This window comes from Coturnix japonica, chromosome 3, assembly GCF_054131305.1.
Source record: "Coturnix japonica strain WE chromosome 3, WE-NBRP24, whole genome shotgun sequence".
NCBI lineage: Eukaryota > Metazoa > Chordata > Aves > Galliformes > Phasianidae > Coturnix > Coturnix japonica.
Window position 1 is genome coordinate 66,585,485 of NC_140665.1, and position 13,709 is coordinate 66,599,193.

Genomic DNA, 13,709 nt, shown 5'->3' on the forward strand with positions numbered 1-13,709 from the left:
AATTTCCAGTAAAATGGGTCAATGTGATAGTTCCTGTGTGATAGATTATTTTTAGATTTTGTTTATGCTGATTAGGATCTGAAACAATGAGCTAAAACAATATCATACTAGGCTAGCAGTCAATCAGATCACTATTACTTCAAACATCATTTAAAAAGATCTACTTTTTTTATTATTTCTATAGCTCCATAGTTCATGGTGCTTCATAGAACAAATCAAAGACACATTCCCTGCCCCCTAAGAGCTTACAGTCTAGGCAAGTACAAGAACAATAAGAGGAGATAACACAGGCAAGGGACAGAGGGGGTAGTAAACGAAGAGAAGGACAGTTAGATTACAGTTACAAGAGAAGCTAGTGTGTTTGTCTTAGTGAATACAACTGGGAAGATGTGATGCTTCAGTAACTTCTTTTTATTCAAAACTGCTATAGGAGAGCCATGAGAAAAGGATTTTGAAAATAAATTTGAAAGTGTTAGAGGTGCTTGTGGGAAAGCATAGAGGTAAGCCTGGAAGAGAAAAGGTGACTAACAGATCTGAGGATGGAAAGCAATGATCTAGGATGTCAGATGAGTCAATCTCAGCAATCAGTCCTTTTCCTTCACATATTTGACAATATGATAAAGAGCACAATTGCTCCTGCACACCTGAACACAAGCTGGCCCTTTGTTTTGCCCTTAGTATCTTAATAGTATACATCTGACTGAGTACAAAATTTCTGAACTATTGGACAAAATCAAAATTTCTTTGCAACAGGAGTTTTGCCTCTGCTTTCAAAGGAGTTAGTTTTTTGGTCATTATACTTTGAGGCTGTTGATATATTTGGAGAATCCATTGTACCTGGAGAGTAAGTAAAGTCATGTTTAAAGTACAAGAAATATGTTTCTAATATCGATACGAGATTAATAATATGAAATTGATTTCATAGCATTACCTTTTATTTCTTTGTGTCACATTTTCTGTAATCATGACCTCTTTTCTCTGAAAAGATGTTGATTTTTCAGTATACCCAGGCATTTCTCTTGCTTCAATTTGAGTGTTGGGGCTTTGATGTTTTCTTCATGAATTATTATCAGTTCTGAAATATTAACTAGATAGTATAATAAGGTAAAACAATTTTATTTTTGGATTTTTTTTTAAATTTTTTTTAAGACTATGTATGAAGACAAAAGACAAAAAAAGCTCTTGTACAGAGTTGCAAGTAAAAGAGGAAAAAAAAACCCAAACAAAACAAAAAAAAAACCACCAAAACAACAACAACAACAACAACAAAAAAAAAACACAAAAAAGAAGGTTATTCGAGACCTAGGTAACCTGCATTAGTAAAGGGGTTGAACTAGATGATTTCCAGAGGCCCTTTATAACCCCTGTGATTCTGTGAATTCTTGAGCTGAAAAGTGAGATGAAAATTTCAGAAAGTAGTATCTCACAAAAAGCTGTCATACTCTAATATGTTTGAATTTGTGTTTATTTAATAGAAGAATAATATGAAAATGGCCTCTTGGAGTCTAGACTGGGTCATAAATTCCCATTTATTATAAAGCATCACATTTCTGTTGATGGACCAGAATTTTCTCTACTACTCCTTCACAAATGATGATAACAAAAAAAGCTAGAGGGTTTTTTTGTTGCTGTTTGGCTGTTGTCTTTTCTTCTATAATATCCACGTTGTTATCTATTGCTGTATAATCATGCTGAGGCATGAGAAATCATTAAAGATTATGAACATTTATCTTGAAGAAGATAAAGGAAAAGAATGTCTCTTTCAACTTTTACCACCAGTGTTCAGACATTAGGTACTACTATATAGTTGAGTTACAACTGCTTGAAAATTTTTCTTAAGAGTGACATTTAAGGTCAGTCAGAGAAGCACCCATCATCTTGTCCTACTAATTACTACAATTGCAGGCTAATTGAGCAGATTCTAAAGCTTCATGGAGCAGATACTCCCTTTATTCTAGATGGTGAGATTCCTTTGACTTTAATGACAATGTAGAAATTTATACCGTCTGATCTTTTAGAAGTTTTTAAAATTTAAGAAGTTTTCTTCAGAATAGACAATTTCCATTATAGCAGCGTAGGTAAAGTGAACCATTTAACTTTTTGGAATCCAAAACTAATAGCAGTATTTTGTATTACTTTGGAGTTTAACTGGTTTTGTTTGTTTGTTTGTTTGTTTGTTTTCTTTGCCTTAAATGTCTTAAGTGTATGTGAAAAGACTCAGAAATAATTACTACAGAAGAGTACTGTGAATTTTTATTTCTGTGAATATTCTTATTGTCCTTCTATGAATCTGTAGAGCCATGCATTTCTGGTCCAAATTTTAAATAGAAATCTCTAATTACTTTGTGTGTTTCCTTTAATAATGGAAGGATAAAACTCATTGAAATCCTAATTAAAAAATACTAACTCTGTGTTAGGATTCTTGTTCATTGGGGGGATTTTGACTCAAATATTTAGGACAGATTCTATAACTACACTTACTTTGGCTCACATAAGGGTTGATGGGAATTAGCCATATGCATCAGGGGGGAATGGAACTTCTGCTTATTTCAACACCCTTAACTGAGAAAAGAAAAATTTGTCTGAATATAATACAGCATTTTATTTCATGATTTTACAAATTTTATTGTAAATCATCAAACAAATTCAATAGCCAATTTTTATTTTTTTTTTCCATTCCAAACCATCAGAAGTAGTTTTCACTATGTTGTATGACAATTACTTTTTTCCCCTTTTTATTTTAAAGAATTAACTTAAAATTAAATATGCATTATGTAAGCATACTAATTTTCAGAATCTTTGCTGAAGGTATTTTTATCTTGCTTTTACTTCAAACAAAGATAACTTGTTCTTTGTTATCACATACATGGGGATGAAACTCTCACAAACATCAGAGATTTTGCTTTCTCAGTCCTTATTCACAATGGAAATGGCCAGCTCAGTTTCTATGAAGATTTATGAGAACTGGGTAGTAGACACAAACCTCGCTCCTTTGCCCAAATATCATTACATAGCTTCTAAAATTTGCATGATGTATCATATACTCTTGTCTTAGAAAGATAATGAAAAGTTTAAATTAAGCCTCAGTAAACAAATTATCTCATTACTTACAAATGACAGATTATTTATGATAATTCTAAGGTCTTTTCAATTGCTTGTTTTAAATAGCCAAATTAAATATTTTCCATACAAAGGCCATGTTGATAATCTTTTTTTGGTTGACATAACATTTCTATATAACCATCCTACACATTTTTTATGTTCAGATACAAATACGTTTACTGTAGATGGTAGTGATACCTTCAGCATCTGTAGGGAAGTATTTCAAAATGCTATGTTCAGGAAGTTGCCATAGGCAGGGCATAAATATAAGCATTGTAGCAACCAAGAGCTAGATCCAGCAAAAACTTATGGTATGCTGTACTGGCTTCTCTCAGAAATCCCAGCAAACACTCTGGCCACAAATTTAGTGGCAAGAATTAACATGTTAGGGCACTAAAGCTGAGGCTGTTGTAAGTACCAGTACTAACACAAAGTACTGTACAAATTTTGCTCAAGTCACGCAGCAAAAAACAAAATAACTAAAACTGACATAACTTTAAAATCTTTTTTTCCTCTTTTTCTCTTTTTCCTTTTTTTTTTTTTTTTTTTTTTTTTTTAGTTTTGTGTATTCAAATAGCAAACTGAGTGTACTTTAACTATTATCACAATGTGGTCAAGAGGTCTGTGTCTTTTACCAAATACACACTATTGTTCATGACAGCATGTTATCAGCCTAGTGGAAACCAGGGGTGTTGTATGGTAAGCAGTGGTGGTAGTGCACCTAGTTTTTATATTATCTAACTTGAAAATATGACTCTTCTAAGATTCCTTTTTCTTGATAAAAATAGTTTTCACCAAACGTTGGTGGTGCACACGCACTACCATTCATGCTTGGCATCACACCCCTGACAGAAACATATGCTCTTATTTTGTTGATAAAAAGTATTACAAAAATTTCCATACAAAAACTATTTTCATAGAAATCTTGCATTTCCACAAATAAACCTGAACATTTTTTTTTTTTGAAAAAAAAAAAAACTGCTCAAGAATTTTGTTCGTTTAGTACTGTGACTGTATTGAAAAATGCAGTCCTCCTTAAAGTTCTCCACATTTACTTCCTTTAGGTGACCCATTCTACTTCCAACATTAATGAGAATTGCACAGGCTCCATTGAGTTCAATTATTAGCAGGAAGAAAGGCTTCAAAACCCATTCAGACTAAAATGCAAGCCTCTATGCATGAAATGCACTGCTTTCCCACCCCTTCCCCCGGTCCTCATTACTCCCCCCCTTCCCGCAATTTAAGAAAAAGAAGTAATCACTTTTATCTAAAAGTTGTAAGACACATTCCTTTGTACTCACAGACCTTATATTCCTCTATGAATTGGGTCAAAATTATGGATTATTCTTGTTTTTTGATCAAAGTTCCAGCCCAGCTAAATTTAAGTTAATGTGTTTTTTTTATTATCATTTAAATATTATTTATTTACTTAGTTCAGTGACACAGACAGTCCAAAATAGCAGGTGAGCATCTCCACATATATTCTTCTATTCATGGATTCATGTTTCTTTGTTGTAATATTTCTCCCATCCAGGAAGCTCATACCACTGGTCCTGATGGCAGTTACAGTCTACCAACAGTAACCAACACTTCTATGTTTGGAAGTTCAGAAGAACTTACAGTTTCTTGTTCCACTACAGTTCTGAGATATTACTTCTACTAGACTCCTTCTGTGGTTAGTAGCATTTCAGACATTTATTCTCCATCTCCTGGCAGCGGTTGAACTTCAAAAGGAACCTGTAATTTCTCATTGAGACTGCATTTGAAACCAGCCACAAAACTCATATGGAACATTCATTCATTCATAATGGTGGAAACCCATGACGAACAGTGTAACCCTGCATAACTCGGTTGATCCATGATGCTTGTGATTTGAGTCTGGCCATTGCAACTGTTGAGATCACAGAGTCTCTAGTTCATAGACACAGCGGCATGAGGTAACTCATTTTATTTTGCACAGGTTGCATATTTCCACAGGAAACATTCTCGCAAGGTTGTTTGGAAAAAGGACGACAGTTTGTGCTTGGGGTGTTAGGCTTCCCAGCTCTATGCCATGGTTTCTTTACCCGGCAACCTTCTGTCGTTAAATGTGTGCATGTTGATAACTTCTTCTGTTTTCACAATAACAGGGGCCTGTGGCTTGTGTTTTAATCGACGCTGACACTTCAGAGACATCCTTAGCTCCTCTACCATGGCACTACAGAAGGACCTCTAGGGAGAGAAATGGGGGGATGGGGGAAGAAGGAAAAGAAAAAGAAAAAAACAAACAACATCTGTAAGAAGTGTCTAACTGCAATGCCTAGAAGCAGATTCATTCCATTTGCACAGCCATGTCAATCCTGTAAGTTTGTTTTGTCTCAACCTGGAGCTCATAAACAATTAATGTCTTTTAAATATGCATTGCATAATAATTAAAATGACTTTTCAAGCTGTGATGACTCACTGAAAAAATTCACCTTGTCTCTACAATTATTTATCTTCCAGCCACTGACATGCATGCACATGATCCATAAAAATATTTCAAACAGATGTTCTGTTAACATAGTTTAGTTTTACAGGATAACATCTGAATATATTAGATATTTAGTAAAATTTCCCTTTCCATATTTCTACACAATGCATTTAATTTCTATATGCTTTAAATAGATGATCCTTAATGAAATAGTAAATTATATATATATTTAAATAGATGATCCTTAATGAAATAGTAAATTATATATACATATATATATACTATTATATATACATATATTGTATTACTATATATATATTTACCTAAATTAATGTTTAACTACTGTTAAAATGCAGACATATTACTGAAAAAAAAGGAATCTACTTCATTTTTTTTCTTTCTAAAACTCTGCATTTAAACACTTCTTCCATTACCAAATATTATGTTGTAGAATACATTTACAAAAATCTCTCTGTTTATGGAATCAGAAAAAAATATTATAAACATGTTTTCAACAAGTAGATCCTCATAGCCATTTTTCCTTTCAGCCGCAACACATTTGAAAAACAACTTAAAATCTCCCTTATTACCATCATTTGAATGAATTCTGAACTGCTAATAGTGTGCTGAGCTATTAGCTCATTCTTGGTCTTAGAACCGAAGCATGGATTAAACAGAGGGGTGAAGAAGTCTCAATTTTGGGATCTTTTTCACTTTTATCACATGCTCTAAGAGAAATGTCTACCAGCTAATGCATAAATGTATTAAAGAAATAATAAATCCTAGGGTCTAAGATAACATGACAAGTTTCTGACAATACCTCTCATGGAAAGCAAGTGTGAAGTATGATACGGTGTTTTGAATTCTGCTTTTATGATACAGTGCTTTGAATTTTGCTTTAACCTTGCTTTAATGGTAAACTGTTGTATTTCCACTGCTCTATAAGACTGGAGTTGGGAGACTAGGTCCAGAAAGCTTTTAAGGAACTCTACCTAATTCTTTGGAAGACTAATTTCAAACTGTGTTTATCAAAATCCACATTCAGTTCCAACCTCAAGAGCCAGTAAATTAAGAAGTGTGGCAGATATTGCAACTCTTTATCTGAGCAGCTTTTCATCAGCTGGAGTGTGCAAGCTGAACAAGAGACATATTTGAGACTGTCAATTCTATAGTGTTTTATGCCAGAGGAGATTTAAACTCTAGTGTCTCAGAAGACTGTAAAATTAAAGGAATAAGAACATATCAGGGTAAAATTGCTTCCAGTTTCCTCCTACTTATCCTATTCTACTTTGCATAAAAACAGCAAATGGAGGTAGAGTGGGAGAAAGGGAGAGAGTGAGAGTGCTAGCAGCTCTGTAGATTAGGCACTGGGGAACTCAGTGGGAGAAGAAATCCTTCAGGGATAGTTTCTGCTTCATCAGTATATTTAAGTAAAATTCTATGTAATGTAATAGAGTGCAAATGTGAATTTAGTTCTATCTTCAGGCATAGGATAGAACTCAACTTGAATCCCCCAGGGCCTGAACATAACCTCTTCTCTAACCTTTTCTTATGAACAGGGAATAGGCAGGAAGGAATGAAAAGTGCAGTCGTCCCCTGGCTGTGATGCTCTTTCTTTCTAAAGCTTTTTTCTCTTGCTGAGTTTGAAATAGACTAATGACACTTACTCAACTTGTGATAGAAAAGGGAACCGGCAACTACGGAAAATTTGAAGTTTTAAATCCAAGGAACAGGAAGGCCTATTTCTTTGGTGTAGTCAGGCATGAGTTCTTCAGAGGCCAGAGTTCAAAACAAAACTTGTCACTGTGTGAAGATGTTCACTGAAATTTCCAAATTAATGCTCTTGAGCCATAGTACATCAGATTGCATAAGTTATTCTTGATTAACATTGCATAGAAAGCAGGAAAATATCTCTTTTCATTCAACTGTGCTTTGGAGCAAAGTATTCAATCCTCTTAGAATTATTTTTAAAAGATTGCTGTTGCTTAACATCAGAAATTCAGTTATACTTATGGAACTGAAATAAGCCTTGAAATCAATACAAATTGCAATATTTAATTTAATATTCCCTACAGGCTTACAGGTTAAATTACTAAGGCATGCAGATCTCGGCATTTTCACTATGTGCAGAACTTAGCACGTAGTTCAGGAACTTCACAGGAATTTGTTAAGAAGGAAATGTTGCAGCTCTCAGTGTTACGTTACCAGCAGCCATCTTATGGCTCTCACCTCTGGAATTAAGACCTAACTGAAGCATAGAAATCCTACACTGAAAAATAGTACATTAGCACTAAAAACTTTCAAGACTTTATTCCTTGCTCTCTCTGCCAAAAGATCTAAAAAAGTGACAGAACATATTCAATGCTTTTCAAAATTCATCAATTTACCAAAATGTTTTTTACAGATATGCAGACACTTATCCAAAGGTACTGATTTTTAGACACTATCAGTATGAACAGGATTACAATCAAAGACCAAGAAGAAAGAAGATGCATGTACTCGATGCCAGCATTCCAAGATAACCTGAAAATAACATCTGACAAAAAATGCCAAACTGTATTCCTTGAGAATTTTATCTCAATTGGAAAACTCCATAAATTGAGAAATGATGGCATGATTGACAGTATTAAAAAGGCACTTAACAAAATCTTGTGATGGTTATTATATCTAGGAAATTCTTCCACTATGTTTTCAACTTATGTTATATAAATTAAGTTCATGTGAACTTAACTGCATACACTATATGAAATTTAAAACAAACAAACAAACAAAAAACTAAAACAAACAAACAAACAAACAAAACTACTTCATCTAGTATCTTTTTTCAGGTATGCTATGCATTATTTTAAATGATCATATGTCTAAAAAAAATAATAAATAATATTGTCTTCTAGACAGTACCATCTCTTTGGTAACCAAGTACAGTGGTTACATATATATATTATAAAATATATAGTACTTATAGATACATGTATATATAATATAGTACTATATTTAGTATAGGCACTAAATAAATAATACTTTTCTTTTTTTTTCCCCCCCCTTAAAATTTCATTCACCGAAATAGTCATCCATTTCAAAACAGATGAGTTGAAATTATGGAAAAGTTCATGATGTGGATTCTTTTCTTTGGGCTTTGTCAGAGAAATATGCCATACAGAAAAGTTTTTCCACAAATTGAAAAATCATGTTCAAAAATTTTTACCAATGATTAGTTCATGTTTGACCTTTTTGAATACAAATTCCTTCCTTGTCTCTTTTTTATTCCAATCTGTGTACATTCTCAATTTCCTATACAGCTAAATTTAGTGTTTTTACACAAGGCACAAGTTGGAATACATCTTTTGGAAGAACATGATGTGCAATAGTGAAGCAGCTATGTGATACTTTGTCTTACAAATAAATGCCATTTTCAGGCATTATTTTAGAAAAGATAATCCATTGTCTTAATGACCATTTAGATTTGCTGGAAAAAAGAGTTAATTGTGTACAGAACTTTGAGATTATATTTCAGATCTTGCTGTACACCACGAAAACAATCTCATTTAACAGGTATTACAAGATTCACTTCATAATTTAACGAAAATAACCTTTTGCCCTGACTCACCTTCCACACCGCAGGCACATTACAAGAACATCAGTAATTATTGATTTTTATTCCAACACTTACAAAATCATAAGTTGTCTTCCTGAATGCTACCAAAAAGTAAATGTTGCTTCCAAGTCACTTTAGATACAAACAAATAGCAGGGAAATTGAAGGAAGTCATACAAATTGCTAAACACTTACACTGTTAAGAGCAACTGCTTTGTTGCAGCAATCAAGCACTGTAAAACACTAGAAAAATGTCTGTAGTTCTAAGAAAAGACTTCAATTACACAAAAGAAAATCTAATCAGAGTCATAGTTTTTAGTCTTTTAATACAAAGAATTTTTTTAAAATGCAATTTTAAAAAAGCAAAAAACAAACAAACAAACAAACAAAAAACAACCATGAGATGTGTAAGTGTGAAGAAATAACACATGCCTCTTTCATTCTTTGCCACAGCTGACAGATCACAAATCATGAAAAGTCAATATAACCATTTAGCAGAATGTTTACAAACTATATACATAGCTTGTGCATGGCATTACAGCCTGAAAAAAAAAAAAAAAGGCTTTTTGCATGCACGTATTAATATGAAAGTTAGACAATATTTAACTTTTTTCATTATATTGCTTTATAAGAACTTAGAAAGGTAATCCTGAAAAAGTATTAGTGTTTGTTATACACAGAGTTATGAAACTGTCACTATAAGTTTTGTTTTTAATGTCCTACAAAAAGAAACAAAAATAGAATGGAAAGCTAGCATCACTTTTAGCATTCTGAGTGAAGTGAATAATATTCTTTCTGTTTTAAATATAAATGTCACAAGTGTTTGATTTTTATAGATTTTTCCCTCTTTAATGAATTTAATATAAAGTTGACTGTCAACATTCAGCACAAAACTGTAAGATTTATGTTGAATTTCATTATTACTTCCAGTCTTGCATGTCAGATATTATTTGAAACCCTGTTAAATTCTCTTAAAGCAGTAGCAGCAGCAATCCTGCAAATTCTTGCTGTTATGGGTCAGTGTTCTACCATCTAACAGGACATATCAATCATTTTTTTATTTTTATATTCATGAGGTTAGCTGAGACTCAGTGCACAGCTCTGCCCTGCCCTTCCCTTCTAATCCTTTTTTCCCATCCGTATGCCAGATATTTTGAATGCATTTATGAAAAAATTAGTCTATCTCAAACCCCTGGAAAGAAACAGAAACATAGCATAATTTTTGAAAACAGATGAACAACTAAAGAAATGAAAATGATCTTGGAAAAAAAGATTATCTCATGGAATGTAAGCATTAACTTATCAAAATTAAGTGTACTTTTGTAAGTATGCTTAGATTTTTAGGATTCTTAGTTATGTATATAGTCTTAAACCAAAAATTTTACACACACATATATGTACATACATTAAAAGATTTTGCCATAAACTTTTCTGATGTAGTATATTTTCAATCCATAGTAAGTGTAATACACAAATACACTGAAAGGTAATTTTCAATTCAATTAACTAACTGAAAATATTACCTAAGTGTTCTCAAATTCAGTTTTAGTACTTGTTACATTTTTGGAAGGAGCAGAACTGGGAGCTGTTTTAAGAAGTAATTTTCAGGACAAAATAGATGAGAGCTCCATCACCTATTCAAATAAAGACATCAAAATCAAACAAAATGAAAATTATTATTCTATAAGTTAAGTTTTGCTTCCACCACCATATCTATGAATGCAAGACCATTAGAATTATTCCAAACAACTTGATGTGGAATGAGGGGTTTCATTTTGAAACTGGATTGAACACTGATTATTCCAATGACTTTTCTAGCTATCTAGAGAGATTTAAAAAGTGTGATGTTACTGGCCCTTCCTGCAGCAAAACAGAAGTGATATAACCTGAAATAATCTTCTGAACTTAATGGTTGTGATATGAGCTTAGATGATACACAGCATCTCATTGCTGGTAAAAAAAAAAACAAACAATCAAACAACATAAAAATGAACCCACTGATGCTTCCCAGTCCGCTCACTCTTAACCTCTGCACTCCCTCAAAAAAGAAAAAAAGAGAAAAAACACTAGGTCACTCGCAGCATAGATTATTAGCATCTCCACTTAGAACAATAAGATTCTAGATTGCCTTGAATGACCTGCTCAATAGGATGTTAATCATTGTCAGAAAACAAGTTCAGCAACTTTCTGATTCTAAAATTGATTTCCTAATGAAACAACATGTACTCTGGTGAATTCAAGAGAGTTCTGGTAAAAAAACAAAACAAAACAAACAAACAAACAAACAAAAAATACAACCCTCTAAGTCTACTTACAGTCTTCTGAAAATGATTAATCCTGCTTTTCAGCCTGAGCGTAGCCTGGCAACTATACTAGTTCCTATGAATGTTGGGGAATTCATATCACTGCCAAAAGCTTTTTCAAAGGTGGCTTCATACGGTTCCTGCCAGCAGCCTTTCTGAACGTCACACTGACCATGATGTTTTGCTGACTCACCTGTGGACCTAGGCTGGGGCAGATGGGATTGAACTTGTGTGGTTCCACTCTTTCCACTCAGAGAAATCCCAGAGGATGGCATAGGGAAATTGCTCATCAGCCCCGAGGGCTCTCTCTCATGCAGGATTCCACAAGGTTTCATCCTGTCATCTCTCCTTTTAACAAGTATATGAGGCCACTGGGGAGATAATGAAATAATTTGGGCTGTGGTATCATCAACATGAAGATGATTCACAGCCCTGCTTTCTTGTCAGACCAGGATGGTGCAGTCATTTTGTGCATCCAGTACCTGGCTGAAGGGGTATAATGGAAGAAGGGTGCTACACTGGACAAGTAAAAGGAAGCGTTCAGAAGATATCTACCCTTATTACTCAGTTCTTCCTCTTGTAAGGGAGTCTGAGCTTACAGTCTCAGATTCGTCCAGGCTCCTAAGTTTGAGTCTGGGATTCCAAATAAGATCAGCAGCAAGAAGTACTCTTTGTCACTTGGGTCTATGACAGTGGCAATAATTTCTGATGGTGTGAAATTCACAGGACTTCTTCCAGAATGGATTGCTGCAATCCAGTTTCTTGGGAACAACACCTACACATGACTTTCAGATGTTTTAAAAGTGTTGATAGCTATTCATAGCACTTCAGACATATAAATGTCACTGAGCAAATAAATAACAGCATACACAGTAGTGCCCATCAGATTTAGAATGATATCCAGTGTAACATCCTAACATTTCTGTATCTTCCTATCAACTCTGTGTAGTATATTTTTCTGCTTTTCAGCAGAGAAATCAGTCTCCTGAGATACTGTGCCACTGGCTGTGAAATTTCTTTCACCTGTTAAATCGCTTTTGCTCCTAAATCTAAACTCATTCTTCATTCGTCCAAAGAGAAGTAGAATTGTTGATGTTCAGGCATAGTGAAAAGCAGTGATGATAGTATGTAATTAGTCTTTTGGGGTATTAATCTACCTGGATTAGAAATATTGTTATGTATCACCATATAATTTAATTTGCAAACAGTCAGTCTATCATACAGAGCCACTTTAGAAAATAAACACAAAGTGCCTACGAATAACTGTAGCTAACAACTTTTTTAAAAAGTCTTCAGAACTTAAGTCCACTGCACATTACTTACTGTAAAAATATGTACTGCTTTTATAGTTCAGTGTGACAGTATAAGCTTAATGTAAAATATCACTTGGCCTCAAATCAAGTTGAACAGAGAGACTAATAGTATTAATTGATCGTGTTTTCCATTGTTTTGGAAACACTACTATAATCATATTGCAGTGCACAGTATTAGTATCAGTTTCCTCATAATTACATGGTTTCATTTGACAGTCTAGAATATTTTCTCTAACTAAAAGATAATTCAAAGTGCATTGCATACTGAAGTGGAAGCAACCTAACTAAAAGTTGATTGGAGCCAAAGTGTTGTCAGACTCTGAACTTGCTGATGCAACTGTAGGTATGAAGTATCTTGATATTAAGATTGTTTATACTACATATGTCTGTAGTGTAGCTGATTAAGTAAAAATGCATATATTAATATTTATATACAACATATTTGTAGATGTGACACGTTAGTTTAACATTTAGAGGAATATATCTTTTTCTACTGATGAGTGAAAGAGAACTTAAATACTATGAAATAAATGACATGCTGAGGTTTCCAAATATTTTTATATTATCTATGTCAAACAAAATATGACATAAATGAGAGTTGGAATTTAAGCCCTGATCTTTCAGTGAATATTTATGGAGTGCTACTAAGCCTTTTGAAACCACATTCCTATAATTGCTTTTATGCAGTGTACAGTTTTCCATATATTTCAATTCTCAATTAAAATAGAGATCTTGTTTTTTAATGTTTTATTGTTTGCAACCGATGTTAAAAATGTCTCTTTTTTTTGTTTTTGTTTTTTTTTTTGGACATTTTATGACCAAAAAAAAGAAATGACAAATGTCATTTGTCAAGTTGTTTATTTTCATATGTTCCATTTCTGTTTTTTAATATCCTTTTCTAAAAAATGAGGGGTTTTGTTCACTTTTAAGTTTTCCTCATTAGAA

The 13,709-nt window shown here is 33.3% G+C and overlaps 1 protein-coding gene across 2 annotated transcripts in view; it reads right to left on the reverse strand.

Moving 5' to 3' along the window:
* Positions 1-2,599: 2,599 nt before the first annotated feature.
* GRIK2 (glutamate ionotropic receptor kainate type subunit 2) overlaps positions 2,600-13,709 on the reverse strand; it is a 343,246-nt gene continuing 332,136 nt past the window's right edge. Inside the window, exons 17-18 of one of the 2 annotated variants that reach the window (XM_015858741.3) lie at positions 11,645-11,822; positions 4,483-5,313 (exon numbers count right to left, since the gene is read on the reverse strand). In XM_015858741.3, the coding sequence (XP_015714227.1) occupies positions 5,300-5,313; positions 11,645-11,822 (192 nt within the window). In that variant the 3' untranslated portion in view covers positions 4,483-5,299. Of the gene's footprint in view, positions 5,314-11,644; positions 11,823-13,709 lie in introns of both variants that reach the window. The other variant, XM_015858743.3, reaches the window with a different exon arrangement.